This window comes from Podarcis melisellensis (genome assembly GCF_964234715.1).
Source record: "Podarcis melisellensis genome assembly, chromosome: 5".
In the NCBI taxonomy this organism is placed as follows: domain Eukaryota; kingdom Metazoa; phylum Chordata; class Lepidosauria; order Squamata; family Lacertidae; genus Podarcis; species Podarcis melisellensis.
In genome coordinates, this window is record NC_138537.1 from 55,733,426 (window position 1) to 55,760,817 (window position 27,392).

At 42.6% G+C, this 27,392-nt stretch overlaps 2 protein-coding genes across 2 annotated transcripts in view; both read left to right on the plus strand.

The window, feature by feature from the left end:
• The window catches only part of LHPP (phospholysine phosphohistidine inorganic pyrophosphate phosphatase), a 107,434-nt gene extending 86,620 nt beyond the window's left edge, over positions 1–20,814 (plus strand). The window contains exon 7 of the mRNA XM_081912851.1: positions 20,386–20,814. Coding sequence (XP_081768977.1) covers positions 20,386–20,482 — 97 coding nt within the window. The 3' untranslated portion in view covers positions 20,483–20,814. The remainder of the gene's footprint in view (positions 1–20,385) is intronic.
• ZRANB1 (zinc finger RANBP2-type containing 1) overlaps positions 1–27,392 on the plus strand; it is a 280,696-nt gene that overhangs the window by 33,236 nt on the left and 220,068 nt on the right. The gene's annotated exons all lie outside the window — the stretch shown is intronic.

Consider the following 27,392-nt stretch of genomic DNA (forward strand, 5'->3'; position numbering starts at 1 on the left):
AACAAGTAAAATCTCAGATATAATAACAACTGAGTTTATTTATTTGTTTGTGTGTTTTAACATAATGGGTTTTGTTCTAAGGAGTGAAGCTGAGCACAGTGCAAAGCATTTAGAGGGCCAGGCAGTGAGGTCATAATGCTACTTCTCAATTTACTGCTTTTTTTAAAAAAGTGGGGATCAGTCTTAGGAATATATGCTTTCCCCCTCCTTATGCCACTTACCCTTTCTGCAGCAAATGCCCTGCTCCTGCTTTTCATATGATTAAGAGAAATGTCAGGAATTAACCGCAATATGGTCTGCTTTAAATGGTATAATTCAAGAACAGGTCAGTTCAAGAATAGCATCCTTGCCACTCTGGTTCCCAAACTCATAAGAAATCCATAGAATCAGATAATAGGAGCTGTAGAATTGGAAGGCAATCACATTTACAGAATCCCTGACAGATGGCCATTCAACCTGTTGAGAAACCTCCAATGAAGGAGAGTCCACTATCTTCCAATATAGTCTGTTCCACTGTCAAACAGCTTTTCAGAAAGGTCTTCATAAAGTTTAGTTGGAATTCTTGTCATTTGAATCCATTGGTTCAGGTCCTGCCATCTGGAGCTGCAGAAAACAAGCTTGCCCTGTCTTCCATGTGATGTCAAAACCAATTGTGTTTTACAAAGCAAATTAATGCACTCTCTCCACTTCAGTATTGTTTTATTTATAGTCTACTGTATTTCATTAAAGATAGGTCAAACCTGCACACACACACACACCCTCCAATAAACCCAGAACCCATGCACATTCCTGTTTCCTGGTGAGCTCACTGTCCAGTTTAAGTAATTAAAGTGTTTGGAGAAGAAAGGAAGCAAAATAAATAAAATTTAAAATTGCATTTAACAAAACAAGGTATCAGAAATTATTCAGCCTAATTCTCTGCTTGTTCCTCCTATTCCTTGATCAGTCTAGAGATAACCAGAGGACCGTATCAAGACATTAGAGGAGTAATTGGATGTGTTGCTTATTCTTTGTACTGTAGCCAGTTTATATCACTCTGGACATCTCCCATCTGTTAGCCCAATTTAGTGGATCAACTTTAGAGGCAATAGGGCAAACAGTCCACTTGGTAACAGCTAAAATAGCACTGCATACATAGCAAGTGAGTCACAGTTGCCTTGCTCTGTCCTATTTTCTGTAAAAACGCCGCGCTATGTAGGGAAGGTAATACAGCCTTTGGATTGTAGACAACTAAATTCTACTCAGAGTAAACCTATTAAAATTAACAGGCCTAGGTAAGTCATGTTGGGAAAGATGAAGGGCAACAAAGGACGAGATGGTTGGACAGTGTTCTCGAAGCTACCAGCATGCGTTTGACCAAACTGCAGGAGGCAGTGGAAGACAGAAGTGCCTGGCGTGCTCTGGTCCATGGGGTCACGAAGAGTCGGACACAACTAAATGAGTAAACAACAAGTCATGTCCATTAACTTCAGTGAGTCTACTTGGAGAAGGACTAGCTTTGGAAGCAGGCCAGAACCGGAAACCCTATTATGGATGGATTTGGTGCAGTTAACCAAATACAAAGTTGTGCATTGTAACAAAGTGCATTCCTCAAGGGCCATAGTCCAGACTTTCCTTGTTCCAGAAAAGGTTCCACCTCTGAATTCTGGCTCATGCAGAATGTTTCAAGGCATCTTCTATCTCCGTTAACATTGTAAAGACTTGTAAAATCTCTTACCTTCTGTTTAATTCCTACGCACATTTATAATGCTGAGCTTCCAAAGGGTTAGTTGATAGATGTTGCCCAGTGACTCACAGTTTCTGTTTGCTGGCTGACATAATCCATTAACTGCCTGAACTTACTGACTTCTGTGACAGCTGTGACAAAGGCACAGGTTTTGCCATGCCAAAGACTGCTGTGTGGTTTTTCCACCTGGAATTTCCTCCACCGGTACAAGGCTGGTATTGGACCTTTTGGCACCAACGGGGCATTGTTTTCAGTGGCCTTGCATACCTAGTTTCTCTCTTCCTCAGGAAAACATTTCTTGCCTTCACACCCACCCAGATTTCATCAGTCAGGTCTATTGTTTTGCAAGCTTTCTTGGCTCTCGTGGCATCCACTTTTTATCACCTACACTGCTAACCCATAAATCCCTTGAGCTCGGAATTTGAGGGAAGAGTAGAAGAGTACTTTAACACAGACAGGTTATGTCAAAAATCTCAACTAGGAACTCACATAGTCATCTGAATAGATGGCTATCCTGCATGCTCTCATTCCATTCCTTGCATTTAGTCTTGCTGGAGGGAAAGTAGGGACGGCACTGCACAGACAGTGGGGTTGTCCTTGGTTATAGACTCATCTTTTTGTCAGCCTTTCCCTTGGAATAATCTGCAACATTGCTCCTTGTAATGCTTTGTTTTTCCTTATTATCATTGGTATCATATGTCATTTCTCCACCCTTGTTCCTGTGCTGCTCTTTATGCATTTTCACTACACACCTGTAAAGATCAGTACAGGTATAATAAGGGATAAGTGACACTAGGAGTGATAAATGGACTGCTTGAGATGCCAGATTGGGACATCTCCATTAAATTTACTCAGAATGATTTGGGTTGCTTGAATGACTTAAGTTAATTCCCATGCCAGTTGTCGGCAAGCCCTGACTGATAATGCAGCACTGGCATATTAAGTACCCATATCACCCAGGCAATTACCACAACGGGCAGCCTTCTTTACGCTTATTGAACATACATGGATGGGAAAATGTGTGGAATGGGAATTGATGTTGCATCTTTCTCCTGACTGGATGAAAAATTTCATTCACCCCATGTGGGGCCGGTCAAAAGAACTTGCTACACTTCGCAGCAAGTCAAATGGTCTTCCATGGTCTTTTGTAAAGTATGTTTCTTCCGAATTTTAATCTCCTTGCTGAATTTGTAAAGTTAGGTGTGAGAGCTGTTCTCTTTTATGGCTTGTTTACTTTTGTAAATTCTCTGTTGTGAAAATAAGGCATTGGACTTCTCTGTCCCCATTTCCAATGTGGTAAGTTGGTCTTCCCATTGAGATAACAGACCTGTGTCTAGACTATACCACTTCAAGCTAGAACTGGAGCTTTCATCCATACAAATGCATAAGAAATGTTTTAAGAATACATTCCAGCAAGGCAAAGGCACTTGAGGAGGGTGCAGAGCAGGGATGATGAGGGGGGAGGCCCTAGAGATGTTCCAGTGGCCCTATTTGACCCCTGGAGCTAGGTGTCCTGGCGACTGCTTTGAAGGTTAACATCAGCATCTGGAAATAAAAATGGCCATGTTGGTCAGGGGAATAATGTCGCTTGTAGTTTGACCCCCACTTGGTGAGCCAGTTTGCACAGTTTACAGAAGTGAGTGCTGCATTTCTTAAGACTCACCCAGTAACTTATGTCCAGATTCAGAGGAGAGAGTGTAGGGCAGGGGTAGCAAACATGGTGCCCTCTAGATCTTGTGGCGTACAGATCTCTTCACCCATTGCCGTTGGCCATGCTGGCTGGGCTGATGTGAGTTAGAATCCAAAGCATTTTGTAAGGCATTACATTGGCTAGCCCTGCAGTAGAATATTATAATTATATTTATTGGCTAAGACTGAAATTGGTGGTGGAGTGCATCAGAGGTGTGAAATAAAATTAAGTGCAATTGGTAACTCAGTGAGAACTGAACTGTCTCCCACCTGAACTTAAAGGAAAATGTGTTTTGGTTTGCATACATAAGTCCCTAATTTGCTACAACCTTGGCACTTCACCTGGATAATTTTCCAGCAAAGGCCGAGATCTGGAATGCACCAATCTTTCCATTCTGTTGATAGATAGAACAACCTTTTCCTCTGGGTGGCAAAGAGAATCTGTGTCCAGTTCAACACTGAATTAATACTGAATTAATACTCGGGCAGTAAAGGTTGTCAGTTCATAATTAGTTTAGGAAACTCCAAGTATAGTCTAGAGGTGTGAAGTTTGGGCATTCTGGGAATGTTTTCAGAGGCATTCATGTATGCATGCCGACCATTTCTCTGCTCAATATTGTTTCCTCAAATATCCTGGGGGTGGGGATATGCAGGTCTTCACACACCCACACCCACACACACACACCCGGCTTGATGCTAAAACTGCTTGGGTGGGAATGACCCAAGGAGAAAAGGTCCCTTCCTTCTGCTCTAGATTAAAGCTTCCTGCAGCTGCTTTTCAATTTTTAAAAAATGATGTGAGGGAAATCCCATGCACCACTGTTTTAAAACTGAGAGGGTTTCTGTGAGCTTAGATATTGTAGAAAGCCATGTGCATGGCTACTGCTGCTACTGCAGCAAACCACAGGGGTTTAAACGTTTGCATGGTGTGTGGGTTTCAAAGTCTATATTTTTGGAAGCTGAAACAATATTTTGTTAGGTTTTACAGCAGAGCAGGGCCCGAGAGATACGGCATTTTTCTTTACTCAGAGCTTCATCCAACTTCACTAGGTTTGACATAGGCCTCCTTAGAAGATGCCCATGATTGTGCCCTCTGCAGAGTTTTTAGAGTTGATTACATAAAATGGGGCTGGACGATTCAACTCTGTAATTTGTAAGGAATCAGGGCAGTGGGCAGCTTGAAAGTTGTTTGACATGGGAATGAACAGTTCTTTGTAAAATGCAGTAGTGGGGGATGTGGGGGAAGTCATCTGGATATTTTTTTTAGAATTAGAATGCCTTAAGAGTACATGTATGGAACATATACATTAATCCATTTTTGTTGCATTGGTCTGGTCAATGTCATCTCTAAATTACTCTTTTAAAAGAGCTGCTTGTTGTCTTGAGCCAAATCCCTTTTCATCCAAAGTTTTTTAAAAAAAATATTCTCCTGTCGTTCCTGGAGCTATAGAGTTGTTGATCTTTTTATTTCTTGTTATGAGAATCAAACCTATTCCATATGACACAAAACTTAATATAGTGAAGGGCATTTTAGTTTATATTTCAGGCAAGAATAGGCAAATTTGCTAATGTCAGTTTCTCCCAGTTTCTGTCCCCCTGCCCCAATTTTGGGGAGCCAGTGTGGTGTAGTGGTTAAGAGCAGTGGACTCGTAATCTGGTGAACCGGGTTCGATTCCCCGCTCCTCCACATGCAGCTGCTGGGTGACCTTGGGCTAGTCACACTTCTTTGAAGTCTTTCAGCCCCACTCACCTCACAGAGTGTTTGTTGTGGGGGAGGAAGGGAAAGGAGAATGTTAGCCGCTTTGAGACTCCTTAGGGTAGTGATAAAGCGGGATATCAAATCCAAACTCTTCTTCTTCTTCTTTCTGCAATTTAAAAAATATGTGTATTTTTTAAATGCCCTCAAGGGGATGAAACAACTCCCTTATGAAGAAAGGATACATTGGAGCTTTTTCCATTTAGAGAAAAGGCAAGTGAGAGAGGTATACAATGGAGGTATATAAAATGATGCATGGCATTAACAAGGCAGATAGAGAAAGGTTTCTCTCCCTTTCTCATCACAACATTCTAACTCAGGGACATTCAAAGAAGCTGAATGCCGATAGACTCAGGGCAGACAAAAGAAAGTACCTGCTCACAAAACATATAGTTAAACTATGGAATTCACTCCCACAAGAGGCAATGATGGCTGCCAACTTGGATAGCCTGAAAATAAGTTTAGATAGGTTCATGAAGAATAAGGCTATGAGTGACCACTATCCATGAGGTCTATGTTCTGCCTCCACTGTTGGGGCAGTATGCCTCTGAATGCCAGTTGCGGGAAACCCCGGGAGAGGAGAGTGCTGATGCACTTGGGTCTTTCTTGCATGCTTCTCACAGGCATCTGGGTGACCACTGTGAGATCAGGATGCTGGACTAGATGGGCCATTGGCCTGATTCAACAGGCTCTTCTTATGTTAACTATGCATATTGACTATGGCAGTGCTGGTACTTGGGAAGAGTGTTAGGAAAAATTCAGATTTTTCATTTGCTTCCATCAACTACCCGTACTCTGTGTTTCCATGTAATTGCTTTTACCATGGTTTTCCATATCATGCAGGAACTATTTAAATATTATGGCATGTTGCTATGATTATAATTTTAATTATCACAAACATACTTGGAGTTTTTCATCTCTCTAATCTCATTATATGTCACTCCATATTTTGGTTTAGTTTACTTTGCAACATGCTGTGCTCACAGTGCAGATTGCAATTCCAGCATGTGAGTTACTAATCACCATGACTAAAGCTGCAAGCTGGACGAGGGGAGGCACTTAATTGCCTTCCAGAAACCCTTCAGTATTCTGAATGTAGAACTAAGAGCCAAGGATGGCTGAGCGTCTAATCTTAAATTATTCCATGGACTCCCTGAGCAGACTTGGAAAACAAAATGCATTTGGAAACATGCTGCTTAAATGCCTTCATATCATGGACTTTGCAACCTTAGGGTGGACAGCTTTGAGTACAGGGATGGGCTCAGAGAAAAGTTTCTTAAAAACTAACTCATACGCTTTTGCATATTTGTGGGTTGCAGTTTCAAAGTAAAGGCAAACATGCAAAGATTCTCTCTTTTTAAAGAAAGTGCTAAAGATAAACCAACTCTCAATTGACACTTGCCGTTTTTTTAAAAAAATCAGATGAAAGCTATATGACAATCAAATACATGAATGGCCAGGTATCTCCTAGCACCTGGGTACATTTCTCATATAGACCCTAAATGCTGAAAATGTTGCCCATGCCTATTTTAGCCCTTGTAAAAATCCTTAACTGGTAATGACCAGCAGCACATCCCTAGTTTTAATCCATTTGGGGATGAAGCCAAGCAGTGAACCAGAGAACCAAGAGCTTAGCCAGCACCCTGATGGTCTGCAGTCTCTGTTCAGCTGTGTAGAATTTAGCTACAGCTGACAGCATCTGTCCCACTCTGTTAAACACTTGAGTTCCGTAGCTGCAAATATAAAAGCTTTATTACCCTTTGGAAGATGTATTTCTTTAGCTTATAGGCACTTCCTGGCAACACAGACTGCCTTTTTCTGCCTGCTTGTTCCCCCTCCACTATTGCCACAGCAAAGGACTGCTACTACTTAGTGACTACTCCCTTTTTCTGTTCACCTAGGTTAGTCCTGCTGCAAAATGTACTAAGAGACCTGCCTGAGAGCATGTATATAATTCCCTTAATCAGCCTGGTATGCTAACAGCACCTGTGTCAAACCTGAATTCCACAATCCAGGCCCAAAATGCAATGCAGTGCCCATCTAAAAAGGATGCCCATGTAAAAGAAGACTCCCACATAAAAATGTTAGATCCAGATGACCAACCATTGAAATATAACTTCACATATTGGGTGGTAGCCAACATTGTGCAAGCATATTTTCCCTTTCTCTTCTCCCCCCTACAGACCCCTGCCTCCATCTCATAGAATAGAATCATAGAATCATAGAGTTGGAAGAGACCACAAGGGCCATCGAGTCCAACCAGACTGCTCCAGAGGGTCCCCCAACACTCCCAAGCAGATATGATGGGCATGTTGGGAGCTACAGGGGCAGAGCTGAGACCGGTTGTCTAAGTTTATTTTGCTCTCAGATGGGCACAATTGGAAGTCACCCATTGTTTGTGTAGCTTCTTTCTGGAAACCTGTAGTATGAAAAGGCACAACACTTGTAACTTTCAATTGTGTTAATTTTTTCCAAGCAAATATCCTGACTTACTGATGCTATCAGCACTACAGTTTATATGATCTGCTGTAGATGAGCATGCAAGAAAAATTATTGCAAGTCCAGGTTAGGCACTTGTTACAATAAGCAAATCTTCATGTACCATGCTCATAGTAAATGATGTGGAAGAGAGCAGTGGGTTTTCCTTGATTCAGCTCTTTGATCTTCCAGTGTTTCTCTGTGCTCCGTTGAGCAAGAGCCTAATAACTGAAGCATATATTTTGACAGGTTAGACTGAAGCCATGTTTTATTTGTTTTGAAGTCCCTTAATAATGGATAAAACAAATAAAAATTGAGAACTTTTTCTAGTGTGGAGGAGTGTTAAGCTTGCCTTCTTAATCCATCTTTTCCCCATGGGGCTTTTCCCTACTATGGCTACAACTTCTGTCATTTAAACTATGAAGGATATGTCATTTCTTATTGACCCTCACCTCAACTATGGACACACACACATAGAGAGAAATAAATAGCAGAAATGCCAGCTCCTTTTCCAGGCTTTGTCCAACCCTGCAGAGGCATCCCAAATATCCCAAATGTCAAACGCTAAATTCATGCAATGCTGCCGACAAGTGCTCCTTCAGTCTTTAAAATGGAGACAGGGCCTACAGAGGCACTGCCTGTTTTTATGCCAATATATTTATTTTATCACTTTAATTTACTATAATATTTATGTCCTTCATGTCCAGCCTGTAATGATATGTTCAGGGTGGCTAGAAGTAACATCACTATAAAACAGTTCACACAGTGAAGTAGAAACTGCAGAAAGTTTACCAAAGGACACAGCAGATAATGCACAGTCAATTTAAGAGTCAGACAAGACTATAAACAGACTGAAATAATAGTATTTTAGCCTTGTATCTAAATATCACGGAAGAGGGAGCAACCTCACAACAGACGCCATGTCAGTCATGCCTCTGAAGGTGGTTGGGCACAGAGCACAGCTTACTCAAGACTTGAGTGGATGGGTAGGGTCATTTGAGAGAAGCAGTCCCTTCAAGCAGTCTGGTCAAGATAATAACCAGCACTTTGCATGTGTTTGTTCATTTGTTTAGAGTATTTTTTAATGTTACCTTCATTGAAAAGTCCCAGAACAATATATGGTAAAATTATAAAAAGAACAACAGATTTCAAAACAAAAACAATACCTAGCAGCTAAAAACAAACTGTATCATTCAGCAGAATGGGTAAGCAAACCTGAATTACACCAGGTGGTAAAAAGCCTGGGCAAATAAAAACACATTTGCCTGGAGCCAGGATGACATCAAGGTTGGCACTAGTTGAACCTTCCTGGGGATGGCATTTCAAAGACAGGAACTGGGTTCAGGAGCAAACTGGAAGCTACTACGGATGAAATAGCAACGGAGGTAATGTGCAGAAAGGGAGGCAGGGCTCTAGCTCAAACTCTGCATGCCACATTTGGGTCCAGCTGACGTTCCTGAACAATTTTTGGTATGTGCAGTTGCGGCAGACTCCCCTTTTCCCAGGAACAGGCACAGCTTGGCAAACTGCACTCCTGACCGGCCAGGAGCAGAGCTGTTCCAGGGCCTTCTGTGGACCCGCTGATCCTCCAGGAGTGATGGATGCCCTTTACAAAGTAGACTGTACCTGGTGACCTGAGCCATCTTTCCCATAGGGATTAGTGGTGTGTTGCACCAGGGTGCTGGCCTCTCAGGGGTGCCCCAGCAAGTGGGGGAACTGCACGGCTTTGCCGGCGGCCTCCCCTTTCCCTGCATGCCTGCCCACTGCACCCCGCCAACCATATGGCTGGCGGGTGTGCATCTTCCTTCCCAAGCCTCTGTGGGGATCACTCTCCTCCCAAGGAGGCTTGGGAGGGAAGCTGTGGACCTGCCAGCCAAATGGTTGGTGGGGTGCAGCTTCCCTCCCAAGCCTCTGCAGGTATTGCTCTCCCACAGCAGCGCAGCTCCCCCCCCCCCACTATCCATGGTAATTTGGGGGCGCTGGGCAGATATTTGCACCCCAGCGCCGCATCTGCTAAAGATGCCCCTGCTGGTGACCCACTAGTCCTGCTGACCAGAACCACATCTTTCTACTCCATCCTCTTACCAAAATCCCATCTATTGAGTATGATTTCAGCTGTGCCTGTCCGGCAAATAATCTGTAAGGATAATGCATCCAGGCCAAAAAGGAAAGGATAATACATCCAGGCCAATTTTTTTTTGTAAGTCAAAAGTAATTCTACAACTATGAGATTTTTGCAGTCTTACTTTTCCTTTGGCTATTGGCACTGAAACTTATATGCCAAAGCATTTTAAATGAAGTGTTACAAACTGACGAACGGGAATTTAGATACCCGGTTCCCTTAAATTTGATGGGCAGCTGGATGCTTCATTCTGTCTTTTGAGCCTTTGATATTTCCCCTCCTCTTGACCTGTCTTTGGATGAACAGCTTTTCTGTCTAGTGAGCAATGGCATCATATTATCTCATCCTCATCAGTGGTGAAGTGTCAGTAGTTAAATTTTACTGCAACATTAGAAGTGTGTAAAATGGGATCAACTGAAGGAAGTGCTCAGCACAGCGTGGGTATGCACAGGAGTCAGCCCCATAATTAAAAAAAATGAAAAGGAGGAGAGGAAGAGGTCAGAGAGAGAACCAGCAGAAGGGAGGGCAAGGGTGGAAGAGATTTTACTGGCCTATCATTCCTGCTCATTAGCAAAGAAAAAAGAAAGGGGATTCTGTGTCTACATGGCAGTATAATGAGATTGCCAGAGTTGTGTGATCCTCCAGCCACAGTAATAGAATCAAGTGTAATTTTTCACATCTTACATTTTAACCTCTTATTTCTAAAAGGTTTTAAAGCAATGAAAGTTTGGGTGATAAATCAGAACGTCTCAATTGTTTAATTTCTGTTAGTTCAGAGCCTTCTCCTGGAATACTTCATTGCAACAAACTTCATCATAACTGTGCTTAATACTTGTACAGTGGTACCTCGGGTTACAGACGCTTCAGGTTACAGACTCCACTAACCCAGAAATAGTACCTTGGGTTAAGAACTTTGCTTCTGGATGAGAACACAAATCGCGCAGCAGCAGCAGGAGGCCCCATTAGCTAAAGTGGTGCTTCAGGTTAAGAACAGTTTCAGGTTAAGAACAGACCTCCGGAACGAATTAAGTACGTAACCAGAGGTACCACTGTATAGCAAGTTCAAGTTTTCATGGGTTTCACGTTCGTTTTCTAGTTGTGCTTCTCACAGGGAAAGTCAGTATTATGATCCTTCATATTCCAGATGAACCAGAGTGGCCACCTAGAGAGTTCATGGCAGAGGTGAGATTCAAACTAGGATTTTCGGATGTGTGGTAACAGCTGCCCAAATATGTTTGCACCCTTGAGATAAATTCTCCTATTTTTAAGTGTGTGTCTTCAGAATATTCGTGTATTAATATCGCCAAGCCTGGTCTCTATTTAAAAGCAACCACCCACCCCTCTTAATCTTTCCACTGACGCTACACAGAAGAAAAGTGATGGCACAACTGAGTCAGAGAGGGGACCCCTAATTCATCCAGTAAGGTTTCTGTAATCCATGCCAGGTTGACCCTTTTATCCAGCATCAAATCCCAAACGATTGCCATATTATTAGATACAGTTCTCAAATCAGCATTTGATGATGGTGGTGGCGGCGGCGGCATTACTATCATGCTTTTGAATGTTCAATGTACTATACAAACTACATATTTTTGCTATCCTTTCCACAGGTCTGTAAGTTAAAGTCTGAGGTTGGTGGGGCAGTGCCCTACTTGTCCTAGTGGGCCAGCCTCCATTGTAATGTATCCTAGAATGAAATGACCAAAACAGTCTTCCTTTTCTATCCCCAACTCCATCCCATTAGCAGATTTAATGCACATACCTGTAGTCTGGTTGTTGTAATCCACAATGCGAACTGGGAGTTCTATAGCATTCTAGCTAGCTTGGCAAAGAACTAGAAATTAACTTTTTTAATGTCCAGTGAGTTATTTGTGTCCTTTGTCTGTTAATTCTGTAGGTGTATTTAAGGTGCTGCTTGTTTGGAGTTAGGCCTGGAAGCTTCAAAGTATATACTTTCTGTGTACCTACTGGGAAAGTTCCTCTTTGGTGTGCTTGAATTGTTTCTGTCTGAATAGGGCCACATGGCGAAGGCAGGAATAATCTTGTTCATTGGTAATAAAACTAAGAAGACAGAGGGATATTACCCTTGAAATTTAACAACACAGTGACAATCTCTTTCCCTGTTTTTTTTCAGTAAACTGGCAAGAGGGGTTGACATTTGAACATTTGCCGTTAGAGGGGGATAATGGAGATGCAGTTTTATTGAAAACAGCTGTGTTATACACAAAGAACAGCAATGCTCAGTGCACCCATATGTAAGACATACAAATCCTCTGATTACAGTCTTCCCAGCCAACTCAGCATGGGAACACTTTTATTTCCACCAGCATCTTTACATTCACACCCAAAGCCTAGAGTCCCATCTAACTGTAATGTATTGATTTTATCGTTTATGTGTTTTCAACATCTCTACCCCCAACTGTATCTCATATTCAAATTAGATTAATAGTATGAAGAGGATTTAAAAACCAAAAAAGAATCGGCAAATGGGAGAAAATCAATAAATAAGAAAATCGTATCCCTAAACGCAAATAATTTGTTGCTTAAGATGAAGTGACAGATTTCAGGAACCATCCCAAAGGGTAGACAAAGCCTATTAGATGGTATTATAGCCTTCCCTGTTTCATTCCAGCTAGGCAGACTTTCTGATCTTCCTCTCTGAAATGCACATTTGGAAGGTTAGCCTAAGCAGCTGGCAAGAGCTTCTCCTGTCAAAATGGATGAATGGACTAAACAGCTTTTCTCTGTAATTTGGAAGCTACCAGGTCCATAAGCAATATATAACATTAGCATGCCAGTAGAGAAGGCATGGGACTCCTGGTTATAGAACCATGCAAAAGCTAACAAATGGCAATTCAGTTCATGAGGCTCTTGTGGCTGACAGCAACATGTCATTGTCCAAAACCTTTTTTAAAACCAATATTATTAATATTTTTATTTTTGCATATGAAGCATGCACCATGCACATCTATGCATGCGCAAGCACATCATTGAATCCTCTACTCCCCCCCATCTTGTTCTATGTGCATCTGCTCAGATCTAAGGTCTATGAAATTTACACTGATGTGGAGATGCGTGATAAAGAAATACAATCAAATACACATGTCTTAAGAAATTCCCACTTTGTATTGTATGTGGTTCCCAGGGAGTCACTGAGCAGAGTTAGCTTCAGCAAGGTGGCATCCTCATGTACCTTTAAGCCCTGCCTAGGGACCTGGGTCTCTGACAAATTATTGCACATAATGTATGTAAACAGAAGATTGAAATCTGTAAAATCTGCTAGTGATTCCATTTGAATATTAGTTTCAGCAATAATTATTCCCTCCCAAAAGGCGGACTATATTACTCTTTAAGGCTAGAAGAAGTATCCTAGAAACAACTTTTAAGCATTTGGAAATCTACTGTCTATAAAATTATTAATGTTTAATCACGTAACAATTAATGTTTGATCACTTAACTATTAATTAACTAATGACTGCTTTCTCATTGCTGGTTCCTTTAAAGTTTTTCTTCCTTTCCTTGTGACCTCATTCTTGTCCCAGCCTTTTATATGTAATGTTCCTTCCTTGGCTGCTCATGTCAGGAATGGAATACTTGGGGCAAGGCTCCACCCTCCCTTCTCTCTATATGCACAAATGCATGCATGTTTGCCAACCCTGCCGTTTTATAAATAATTCTTCAAGGACTTAGTTCCACAAATACAGTTTGTCTTTACTTTGTATTGCACCTTATTTCTTTTCTTTCTTTCTTTAAAATGCACAACCAGATCTTAGGAGACATACAGACACTGAAAAGACAAAAAGACTTGAAACTTAAATATAGTCAAGTAGTGTGATGGACAGCCTCGTCCTGTGCATGTTTACTCAGAAGTAAGCTCCACAGAGTTCAATGGGAATTATTCCAAAGTATGCATAGGACTGCAGCCTTAGTAATAAAGACACTAACATGTGACAGGAGGATAGGAACCAGATAGGTTGCTGTTTACCTTGCTCTCGCCCTGCGAAGTTATGTGTATTTACTCTAGAGCACATGGGACAGCTTTGGAATAACTGAGGTTCTCAATTGCTACAGGAAACTGGCTGGGCTCCCAAACAACAGAATGACTTTTTTTAAAAAAAATCATGCTACACTTCACATTTTTATTTTATATACAAGCAAGTTGAGCAAGAAACCTTCCCCAGTGATCTTTATCTCAACATTATTAACGTTTTAATGTTCATCAGGGATGCACCAGAGCCAGATTCTTAACGATTTAGCCATGTTGTTAAAAGTCCTCTGTCAACTGGAAGCCACAACAAAGGAGCTGGAACATGGTTATAAGTCAATACTCTCCACTAGGCTTCGTGCCAGCCCTTCCCAGAGCCCTCTTCAGCACACATGTGCAGTGGCTCAAAGCCCAACCCACCTCGTTCAAGTTGCTGGGTGTGTGGTGAAAGATTCAGATGGAGTTGCAGGGATGTGTCTTGCCGAAGTCAGGCTGAAGGAAGAGGGAAGCTTGATCCGCTCTGTATGTGTTAACGGGAGAAAGGAAAGCCTCTCATGGGTCTCTTAACTTAAAGCCTACTGTCTTTGGTCGGCTCTTCTACATGTGAGCATGCTGCCTTGCCCAGGGGTATGGAGGGAGAGGGCAACAGAAAAAGAGAGCTTGAGACTGCAGTTTCCTGACATTTCTTCACTTTCTCTATTTATGAAGGAAATAAATTACGTTGCTCTTCTGGTGGTTTGTGGGAGAAGCTGTGCAGTTAAGCCTGCTTTCCAGCTGCATAGTCTGTCCAGCATAAACTGCATCTATGTGGTGTGTTAATGTACTCTGTAGGCATGTGAATGTAATAACAAATCTGCCAAGAGTTGCTTAAATGCACCAGGATTTTAACAGATTCTAGTTAACACACATATGGATCCACCCTGGCCCATGCCCTCCATGCATAAACAAATTCCTATTTATATGGCCTTTATCGCTGCAGTAGCTGTGTTTTTATCAGCTTTTAATGCTAATGCGCTCTGGGGCCTTCATCAACATGGCAGCCAAAAAAGCTAGCTATCATTAGCCATTGCGTGCACTCTTGTTGCAGTATACATCTGCCCTTCTTTTGGTTTCATTCTGTCTTTATTGTTTTTACCTGTCTGCTCCCAACATTTATACAGATTAAAAGTGCAGGGACATCCAACAAACCAGTAATGTTAGGAGATGTCCGTGTATTTATACATTTGAACAGCGGGGTTCTTACCTTGACTCCAACTTGGAGTGAGTAAAACCTGGGCATTTATACAGGGGAGGGGAGAGTATGAAAAAATAAGAAATTTATGTGCAAGTACTTGTGGATTTATGTGCAAGTACTTGTGAAGGGACGCGGGTGGCGCTGTGGGTTAAACCACAGAGCCTAGGGCTTGCCAATCAGAAGGTCGGCGGTTCGAATCCCTGCGACAGGGTGAGTTCCCGTTGCTCGGTCCCTGCTCCTGCCAACCTAGCAGTTCAAAAGCACCTCAAAGTGCAAGTAGATAAATAGGTACCGCTCCGGCGGGAAGGTAAATGGTGTTTCCGTGCGCTGCTCTGGTTCGCCAGAAGCGGCTTAGTCATGCTGGCCACATGATCCAAAAGCTGTACGCCGGCTCCCTCGGCCAATAAAGCGAGATGAGTGTCGCAACCCCAAAGTCAGCCACGACTGGACCTACTGGTCAGGGGCCCCTTTACCTTTACTTTTACTTGTGGATAAGGAAACTCTGTGGGTGGTACAGGATAATACCACTCCCATCAGTCACTTTAGAATGTCAAGAGCAGATTGAAACAAACATTATTGGCTTTCATGATACAGCATGTGAAAGTGAGCTGTACTTCCTGTATTTACGCAGGGCATTAATAGCCAAAGTAGGATTGTTCATGCACCTCTGTGCTGGGCATGCCTTATAAGAGTACAACACACACACACACACAAAATATTTCCTGTATATTCATATTACTGAGATCATCTGGTGGTACACTTTTGGTGGTCCCTGATGTTCAGTCAGTATTTGCCAGGCAATGAGCCTGCAGTGTGAAAGATTGGAGACATCTCTGATTTCTTTCAGACAATTTTTTTAAAAACTGCACTGTTCTGACAGACCTTTGGAATTTGATTTTTTTTAAGCAACCATTTTTTATTGACATGTTATATGCTGCTTTAATGTATTTTGTTATACTGTTGTATGCTACCTTGATGTATTTCTTATGAAAGTGTCATGCATCCCTATCTTCATATTTCTCCCTACATCATTAAAAAACAAAGGCCCCATTCTTTACTCATGAAATAGCTCTCCTGCAGACCCATTTCTGTTTTCCTGAAGTAAACTTATTCAGTCTATTGAAAAGTGACATTACCATAGAATTGTGCAAACTGGCCATAGGGTTTTTACATGTGATGACATTCTTAGCGAATCCAGAATATAGCAAATTATCTCAGAAGAATTAACAACTGAATTTCTCTTTGTCCAAGATTGCCTTTACAGTTACTTTCTGCAGACCTGTTTGTCAGAATTACCCTTTGTCCAAGGTTGCATTTACACAGATATTTTCTGCAGACTTGTTTGTCTGAAGGTTTTTGGCTGTTATCCAAGAAATAGAGGTGCACCTTTTAGCAATTTAAATTATTCTGCTTTAGGAAGAATGTAGAGCCTGTAAATGAAGTTTACTTCTTGGTCCTGACTATGAAGATATGAGCGCCCTTTGAAAATGTCTCTAATGGAACGAACAATTACTTTTCCTTTAGCTAGTGTCAGGTTTAGTGCTTGTCCCACTCAAGACACAGAATGCTGGCACTTTAAGTAGCTGAGGTTTATTTCTCAACAACAGGCTTACAGCAGTCCAAGCTTCCACAAATCATCCTTCGCCGTTGGAGTCAGTTGACTCGACTGGCTTCTGACCCCTCCCAAGGCCAAATATACGCCACGTCCTCCCCTGCCTCCTGCTGGCCCGCCTCTGTTCTAATCGCTTGCTACACCTCCTACTTCTTGGAGACTCAGGAGCAGCCAATTCTTCCTTCCTTCTCTGGAGATTCCTCTCTGCTGGGCGTGTCCCTGACAGCTAAATAGCTCAGAATAGCACAAATATTACAAAATAATCTAAAAGTAAATGAGGAAAATTGCCCTTAGCCATTACCATGGGATTGTCATGGTCATATAAAGGGAGCCTTGGGTACTTTACACAGTATGAAAATAAATGTATTTGAAAATTCCCTGATATGCCATAAAGTAGCTGGTTTACCTCAAAACTCCATTCTTGATCCAACTGGTGATATAGCTGATAAAGTGGACTGGGATGTTGTTGTTGTTATGGCATACAATATTTAAAACTTTGGCACAGCTATTGGTTTTCAAATGAAAGAGTACAACATATATTTCCCTTATTGCCATTCCCAACATGGACAAATCAGCAATCTTCAACACTTTCAGATCCAACCTTTAACTCAAATATGCATTTGAGGCCACATCTCTTAATCTTTTTTACCACGTCTGGTGATAATATACTGCACCAGCTGATGTTCATGAACCACCAACTGAGCACCAGTGGGCTAACTAATATTTTGTTGCTATGGTTGGGTAATTTCCATTTGTAAATATTCCTACTTTGCTCCCTTTCATAAGGGATGGGGTGGCAGTTCAGGGATGGGGAAATGGTTGCCTTCCAGATGCTGCTGAATTCCAACTCCCATCATCCCTGACCCATTGGCAGTGGCGTAGCGTGGGGGGTGCAGGGGGGGCCGGCCGCACCGGGCGCAACCTCTGGGGGGCACGCACTCGCACTCGCAGCTCTCTGCCCCTACTAAAATCCACGGGTTAGGGGGCGCAAATTACTTGCCTTGCCCCGGGTGCTGACAACCCATGCTACGCCACTGCCCATTGGGCATGCTGGCTGGGGCTCCTGGAGTCCAACAATATCTGGAGGTTCCCCACTCTTCCTGTACTTCACCAATTTATGCTCTTGAAGCCTGCTTGCAACTTCAATTATCCAGCTTAAGGGTAATGTTTCTTCCATTCGTATATTTGAATTTGCTGGTCTACCAAGTTTCCACATCAGAAGGCTTTGGTGTGTAGCTTGTATGTAGTATAAAAATGACTTTGGTAAAGAAATATGGTGTTGGGGATTTAATCTGAAAGGTATTCAAAATAAAACAGCCCTGTCTTTGAATTCGTCTCACGCTGTGAACGAAAACAAATGTTTCAATATGGCAGCAACAATTTTCTTCCCATTGAATTATTTTTTAAAAAAGAAATCAGTTGGCATGGGAACCATTTGTTCTTGTCATTTGCTGGTGAGGTTCTGGCAGCTCTCTAAACCCTGATGTGCAGAAAAAGGAAAGAAAACACATTCCTTTGCACACTGGACTTTATTTTTGAGCTCTACAAAGGAAACTGCAAAACAAACAACAGATTACCAGATGGGCCTATGTATCAACAATAATAAAATTTTCTGAGCTCAAGGTTAAAAGGTATTAGGTTATGACTATTTGCTACAACATTCCAACTGTGAAATTACTGCTGTTAAGACAGAGGGACACCATGGTGAGTCACATTCTCCATCTAAACGTAGGATGGAGAACCTGTAAGCCTCCAGATGTTGTTTGCCTATAAATCCCATAGTGCCAGGCCATTATCTTTGCTGGCTGGGGCTGATGGGAGTTGGAGTCCGACAGCACATGTTCCCCATCTCCGATCTAAACTTAGAACCCTATGTGTATCTGATGCACGCACAAAGTGTCCGCATATGTGTGTGTTTCCATTTTGTAGAGGGGTCATCTCCACATCAGTGTTTCTTTTCTTTGTATTAAAAAAAATTCCTATTACAAAATTGTACATACAGAAATCATAAAGTCTATGTTTCCTTACACGTCATGGAGCAAGGAAGACTTTGTGGCCAGTAGAGCTAAGGGGATAAGAGCTGGAGCCCCTGAAACTGCAAAACATTACAAAATTAGGGTGCCACATAAGCCCTCTTCAGGCATTACAAAAGAGAGAAGTTGCAACATGAAATAAGTCACTGAGGGCAAGTGCAGTAATCCTACCCCACCCATGCCCATTTTTTTTAATCTTCCACAAGTTGGGAGGCAACTGAATACAGCAGGCTTGTGGTCTTGTATCTATGGAGGATACCCTAAAAGTTTTGAAGCCCTGGTTTTATTTATTTTGACCAGACCATCTGAGCGGTCTACTTGTGTCAGGTGGGAACTCAAGCAATGCTGCTGCAGCAACTTCCATAATATATGAAGAATGAGAATTCCTCTTCTCAAATGATTCTGCTATGGTATTGCATGAGTACCTGCTTCCCACAGTAATCTCTTACCTGAATGTAAGCTGTTAAATGCACAGATACATGGCTGATCGTAGCACAGAGACAAATTAGGCAACAAGGCTCTAATTTTTACCTCAGGCATTATAATGCAGTGAAGAAAAGATGGAGACTTCTTCATGTAGCTTCATCTTTCCTTGGCAAACACACTCAGAACAATCCTCTTTGGAACATTCCATATTTTTCTTCTTCAGCAAAGCTTGATATCAGCATTTCTAATCTTCTGTGGGCTGGTATTTTTATAGATTACCAATGAAGGATAGTCCTCAGGGGCTTTGTAAGGAATTTAATTCTCTCAATAAAGTAAGAGGACTTCAGAAATATGATCAGAGGAACAAGGCCTTAGGAGTTCTCACCTGAGGAACTGAAATATATTTCATGTTCTGACACGTATTACAAGTGGGTGCTGTAACTTGCACACATCCTCTGGCAAACATTTGTTCACAGATTGAGGAAATACCCTTCAGTAAATATAGTTGTGCCATTTACACGGTTGAAAAGAGGAGTTGGAGAACGACTAAAGCTATTTGCACAACTGTGTTCTCATGACTGTCCCTGACATCCCCACAGGACCCAGTCAGTGTCCCTGGACATGCATCCAGCTCTAATTCCCATCTTGGATGAGGCCCAATACTCTTGCTGCAGACACCACAGCCAAAATATACATCTGATATCTGGGGAAAGAGATACAGAGGCGTGTGAATCAGCAAAAAAATAAGGAACAGTAATGAGAGATCTGGCCTTTAGTCCAAGATGCTACAACTAAACTGCTACGAAGTTGACAGGACATGATTAAACAAACTTTGTTGTAGACCCAGAAACAAGTCATCTAAACTAAACTGCAAATGAAGGTTGTATTTGGGGGCATTGCTACATAAATATTATGCCCCCTTCTTTGTATCCATTAAATACAGGGATGTTCATTATTGAAATGGTCTAACAGGTTTAGGAAACTTGTGGCTCTTCAGATATTGTTGGGCTCTCATCATCCCTGACCATTGGCCATGCTGGCTAGAGCTGGTGGAAATTGGAGTCCAATTGAGGGTCACAGATTCCCCACTTCAGAGCTGGAAGATCTCCAAACCTTTTATTCATCCTTGTTTAATGACATGGAATTCCGTTTATATAAAGTTGCATAGACACCAACTCATTAGTGAACTGGGGGCTGAATTACTGATGGCTTTAAAAGCCCTGGGAAATCTGGTTCACAAATCCTGAGACTGTGTTGCTCACCATTTATGTATATGCACCTGGTTGAAAGACATCATCCATTCTGTCTTTTGTCTCTACCCCAGGCCTTGTGATGAGCACCACCCAGAAGTGAAGGCTGATGGTTATGTGAACAACCTTGCAGAAGCTGTGGATGTGATTCTAAAACAACTGCATAAGTAATGGAGCTGCGAGGAATGACTGAAGGCATAAAGATGGGTGACTTAACTTGAGGTCTGTGACCTTTTGTGCACATCTCTGCTCAGCTTGTTTACATTCACCTAGTTTTTAAATGCAGTAATTATGTTGCATTGAGGAGCACTACTTACATGCCTCAAAAGTCTAGTTTTTCTAACTTATCTTTGCAAGTAACTACAGTGAAATACTGACTACAGCGAAAAGTAATGAAGTCTAGTGCATCCTTATAGCAGCCACCCTTCTGAATCTTTTGTATCGTAACTGTTTTGGGTACGTCTAACCATGTCCTATCACTGAATAAACATCTGTGCCACATACCACTTGGCCTGGGACCTGCTTCCTGTGCTGGCTGGTCTTTTTCTGTTTCCTGGAAGAAAGCCCACAAAGGGAGGTCACTTTGTCTCTAGGTCACTTTCCTAAGAAATCAGTGCAGAAGTGACCCAATTCTTAACCAGAGAATGGGGAGGTTACATTTTTAGATTGCCTTCCATTCTTGTGGTTTCTCTGAGTTCAGTTGCCCATGCAGGCATTGTCCTCTGAGTGAAGGACACGTGTAAAGCAGAGGAGCTGCTTTGTTCAAGTTCAAGAGCTGAAATGGTAGCATCCAGTAGTGCAGGAAAGGACCATGTCGCCAGACTCCAATTCCCATAAACCCTTGCCAGCTTGGCCATTAGTCAGAGACAAAGGTAGTTGTAGCCCAACAACACCTAGAGTGTCACTGGTTGCCCATTTTCATTAAAACATTTTATTTAAGGGGCTCAGAGTCTGCCTGAAGTTTGGAGGTGGGGCAGCACAGGTGCCTGAGCCAGCGTTTCATTCACTGGCATGCACATCTGTCATCTCAGTTACAAAGCTGGGCTTAGGAATCCACCCTGGGTTTTCTTTTTAGATTATGTCCACCTTTTGTATCCTTAAGAGTAGCACTTTCTTATGCAAGGGAGGGGCTGCTTCAAAGCCTGTCCAAGTGATAGTTGAGATTTTTTAAAGGGGGGAAAGTGTTTGGCATGCAACCACAATTCCCAGAGTAAAGTCCGTGCCCAACACTTCTGAAGAAGGTTTCCTCTATAGTGTTTTGCGCACATGCCATTCTGGGAATGTCATGAGTTCTGTTCACCTTCATCCCGAGAAACACACACGTTTGTGTTCACTTTCATTGTCTTGGAGGAAACACAGGCTCCCACGACCAGACTGCCGCTGTCTAATCACATTGTTTAACTCTTCTAAGAATAGCCTGACACACTGAGAACTATCTTCTGGTGGCTGGACGCCAAGACGAAAGAGCTGGTGTTGGGTTTCCTAATTTCGGAGCCAAATGACTATGCCTTCTGCTGCTGCAGCCTGCAAGTCTTCGTGGATTGGGAAAGGGAGAACAGAACCATTTTGGTTAAACTTAGCAGCAAATTGAAAGACCATTGTCCGTTTCGGACCATTTTAGTCAGATTGTTGGCATTGTCACACTTGTCTAACTTGAGGTAGTAAACTTGTGTTTAGGCACATCTGGTGAGGTTCCAGTGACTGAATGTTGCTCCATCAGGAAAATAATCTCTACGTACAGAAAAGTACGAAGGGAAAAGTAAGACTAGAATCCTTCTCCTACTGACATTGGTTTTCTCTGTCCATGAACTTTTGGTGTGGAGCTGTCAGTTATGAGGCCAGCTCTGCAATCAGAAGTGGGATGCTCTAACCGAGAACAAGACTTTTATATCTCTTTATTGATGATAGCACTCATCATGAATGGCACTCAAAGCTGTACTCCTGTGTACACTTCCTTGGCAGTAGGTGCCATTTAACTCCATGGAACTTACTTTATCAGTAAATGTGTTTAGGACTGTGTTACATTTTCCTTACTGAGCCTGATGTGTGGCAAAATCAGCACCTTCTCAGACACTGAAGGCCATGAGAATGGAAGACCAGAGCCTCAGAGATTCTAGCCTACAGCATATATATGACCTTCATTTCTCTATTGCAGGGATGGGGAACCTCAAGTGTTGGGGTGAAATGTGGCCCTCTGGGCCTCTCTGTCCACCCCTTTGGACTCTTCCCTGGACAGCCACCCTCTCAAGCCATACCGTCCTTGGGTGTTTTTGCCTGGCTTGAATGTGCCCTTGAACCCTGATGAGGTTTCTTGTCTCGCTTACCTGGATGGGGGAATTGTGAATGTAGGTAAAACTAGCCTACTGTTCAAAGCTAAAAACCACATTCATTGCCTACTTCTGGTTCCAGACCCATCCACCACATCTGGGAAAGTTCCCCAGAAGGGAATGTCACTGTTGGCTTACCCAAGTCCTGCTGTATTGATTAAGTGAAGTGAGAAATCAGGAGTGAGAAATGTTCCCAGCTATTATGAATGTTGCTACTCATGCTTCAGCTGCACTCGGACAAATGTCTTCATAATGTGGCATGAATTACTCAAGAGAAAAGCATGCAGCTGCTTCAGCATCCTGGGCCTGTGGAATTCTGTAGGAAGGAACCAGGCTGGGCATTCTTCCCAGAGGAATGTACACTGTGGCAGATGTACAGAAGAGCTGCCTGCTCTGTTGATACAGTTCATTAACACAAAACTACATGTGGGAAGTGGAAAGGCAGGTGCTTGGGAAAATATATGTAATGGAAGTGTGCATCATGCCCTCCTGACTGTATGCTTCATACTGGCTGTACAATTGTTCCATCTGCTGTGTGGGTGAAGACTTATCAAAGGTGCAGATAAGTAACTGGTATTTGTGATCTGCAGAGGGCAGGGTAGGTGCACTTTTAGTTTTCATTCCCTTTCAAACCTCTGTGTAGATACATCCTAAGGATAGTCAATATTGACTCCTGACAGTTTTGTTCGGCCTCATCCATTTGTGGCAGTGGTTGGGAAGATGGGGAGTTTTGAGGACTGTGTTCTTGGCTTCTAGAGGGATAGAAGCTTTTACAGTGGTACCTCAGGTTACATACACTTCAGGTTACAGACTCCACCAACCCAGAAATAGTACCTCGGGTTAACAACTTTGCTTCAGGATGAGAACAGAAATCGTGCAGCAGTGGCGCAGCGGCAGCAGGAGGCCCATTAGCTAAAGTGGTGCTTCAGGTTAAGAACAGTTTCAGGTTAATAACGGACCTCTGGAACGAATTAAGTTCTTAACCCGAGGTACCACTGTATATAGAAGAACAGTCATGGCTGGAGGGCTCAGGCATAGGTTTACCACTTCAGTGAGAACTATACCTGTGTTCTAGATTGAGTGATTTGTGGGTGTCATTATTAGGCTCTAGAACATTGTGGGGAGCCCATAAACAGGACTTGAGCTCTTCCCACATGATTCCCAGTATCTGGTATTCGGAGCCATACTTCCCCCAACTGTGGCCACTGACAAATGAAAAAATGGTTTGTTGCAACCTATTACTATGTGTCTGGATGTGCATCAGTTTGTTGTGGTGACTGAGCATGACTAAATAATCATGCTATACTTTTATAGTGCACTCTTGATGTAAGGAAGTTGACCTGTCGCAGTGCCTGCTAACCTCCCAGCCAGGCCACTGCCTGTCCACCCCTGCCCTTTGTCCTTTGCTCCCTTGTCCCTGCTGTCTCTAAACAAAAGCTGTTGTGAACTGTTTGGCCTGTGCTAGGCTTCTGTACTGAGCATTTTTGTATGGTTAGAGCTGCTGTTTTAGAAGGACTCTTCATTCTGTACTGCACTGTCAAATTTTATGAAGCAGTAGAACTGACTTACCTAGAGATCTCTACACTTCCATAACCTGCAGTTTATTTTAAAATTGACATCCTCTGGGGACAGTGCCATGGGGAGTGGTCAAGCAGGGAGGGGAAATGGCCCATGGTGCATTTACTAGCTTCATGTGTATTTACAATGCATTTAATGGATGCAAATGGTAGAAAATAATCCTAGATAGGATCATCATGGAGCTGATTTAGGTGGGATTTTCAGATTCAATGAGTGCCTGTTCCATTCAGGTTTTATTTGGATTGCTTGTTTATAAACCATTTTCTTAACTTGAGCAGTACTGTATCGGGTACATCAGTAGAACTGGAGGATAAATAAGACCTTTGAGAGCACAATATTAACAGATGCAAATGAAAAGAAGATGATCTGATTATTCTGTGTGCTATCAGATCCGTTTTTGGCAACACTCGCCACCCAATGTGAGAGTTCACTCAAACATCTGCACATTTTCTTAATGTTCCTGGAGCTATTTGCACACAGATATTTTTGATGTTTCAAGGCTTCTTAAATGTGTTTTCCATCTTTCTCTTTGCCAAGGATATTTTTATTCTGTTCTTTTTTTCAAACCCCTCCTCCTTCCCCTGTGGAATGAAGTTGGACCTGCGAGGGGAAGGATTTATTTTTGCACCAGACTTTTATGGGCGGGTGGGTGGCAATAGATTCTTTGCCTGCTAGCCTCAGCTGCAGACAAGCTAAGAGTGAGGTACAGGATAACTTGGACTGTTGAAAGTTCCAAATGGGAGAAGGGGCAGAAACTGGTAAGGATTCTGTGTAATACAAGAACCAAAGGTTACCACAAACAGGTGTTTTGTTTTGTTCATACAGCACACAACTGGCCTGTTAAATTCTCCCTCAGGATATGATGAAAGCTGTGCGTCTGTTAGCCAGTAAATTGCCAAAATATATTGCCGTATATTCCATTTCTGGACTTTGGGGTAGAGTGCCTGTCATTACGTAGTGAAAATGGCAAACACATACAGAAGTAAGATGTATAGGTGGAACCCTGAGGTATGCAGAAGTACAAAAAAAAGGGGGGAACCCACAGGGATCCCAGAAACAGTACTGTAAGGACTCAATAGCACAGAATGTAGAGACTGAGAGGAAAAAGATGGACCACTGAATGGGAGGGTGAATGGGGTAGAGTAGCTGGAAAGGGAGAAAGGAACAGAACTTAGAGGTGCCTATTAATGGACAAATAATATATTTTAATGTTGCTAGCACTGGGGACCAGTTTACCTAAGCTGTCCTCTCACAAAATAAAAAAGAACCCCCAAAAGTACCAGTACAGAGAAGAGTTCCTACTCTTTTTCACTCAGTGAAAGTAAGCCATTACTGGATACTGTAATTCAGTTTGGATTTCTTAACTGGGAACATTTCCTCTTGTTTGTCTCTCTATTTGTCTGCTACTTTTGTGGCAGAAGGTGGGTGGTATTCTAAATAGTCCATTGAAGATCCAGTCAATCAAAGTCTGACTTTTAGCCACAGGGCTGCTGCCTTGTCACCACAAACCCAGAGTGGTTTAGCAGTCAATCCCTCTTCCCAGGGAACCATGAGAATTGTAGCTCTGTGAGGGGAATAGGGGATCTTCTAAGAACTATCAGCACTCATAACAAACTGCAGTTCCCAGGATTCTTTGGGGGAAGTCATGACTTTGAAGTGGGATGACACTGCTTTCGATCTATAGCACAGATGGGGCCTTAGTTGGATTCTACCCACTTCACAAGTCCTGGTATGAGGAAGGGAATTTAAAAACAGCACCTTGCAAAGGCAGCAAATTGCCGCTGCCCGGTAGAGATGACCGCAGCCTGCCCAATGTAAAATGATTCCGTCTTCTTATGCAGAGCAGGAATTAAGCAGCCACTCACTTGGTGCATATTAGGAGGAAGCAGATCAGGGTGCTGCTGTTTTTGTTGAAGAGCACCAGACAGGCCAGGGCAGTGATGATAAGCAAGACGTTTCCAGCCCTGATTCTAGACAATGCAGATGCCGCAGATGCTGGCGATGCATCCCTTCAGTCATTCTGCTAGAGAATACCAGCCGTGCCTTGGCCTCCATCATTCCTCTTGCTTATGCCCTGGAAACAGCTTGTGCTAAATGTGTGTTATTACAAGCTGAGGCTCTAGAGGTTGCAATGTTTGCTGTAGACCTGAGAGTTTGGGGCTTAGTTGAAAAGCCTGAATGTACCTATAGACTGTCCATACAGTATTGCGTTATGAGGAGGGCTTAAGTCTTTTGCTGGGTGCTTTGGGAATGAATGGTGCTGAAGTTTGAGCCGAAAGGAACACATTTCACTCCCCGCATCCCCTTCAAATTCTTTAATAACTGAATATTAATACATTTGCCACCTCCTAAATGAATATCTCATTGTGTCATGGGCTGCTATTTGGCCTCCATGAATTAATAGTCCTTCCATCAAGTCTGAACTTGGACACTTGTCAAGAGCCGCCAGTTCCCATGTTTCATAAAAGTGTCCTTGGTTTTTCATACACCAGTTATGCAGAGATGGGTGGCAATCCCATCATGGGGCATCATAGTGATAGAAGAGGATGCAAGTAGGGTGTGTTTGGGTCCTGCCTGTGAGATTCTTGGCCACTGTGTGAACAGGATGCTGGACTGAATGGGCTATTGACCTCATGTAGAAGGCTTTTCTTACATCATGTCCTAAGAGAGTTTGGAGAGTGGGGCTTCCAGACAGGGGGTTACTCACACAAATTGATAGTTCAGTTCCAGTTTTTCAGGATTGGTATTCAGCTGTCCACACACTTCCCTTTTCCATCTTAGATTATTCTTAGGTATTGTGCTGCTTCCCACTCACACCAGTGAGTGGTCCATGATGGAATATTTCTGTTCTATGCTGTCTGTCCACTCACTTCAGCCCTTACCTCCCCACCTTCCGCTACCTTTTCCCATTCTGCCTGTGCCTGCAGGTATTTTTTTGTACCTGTGCACATGCATGGTTAAAACAATTTCGCCCTGACACAAAGCACATAAGAGCAATGTTACTGGCCCCAAATTATCTTGGGGATGGGAGTGGGGAATTTCTATTTCCATTTGCTGCTATTTTGTTTAAAAAATGACACAAAGTTCTTGCACAAGGCTGATTTTTAGCTAAACCACAGTTCTGGTGTTTTAATAATTCTGGTGCAAAGGTCCTGTGGAAGAGTTGTGTATTATTA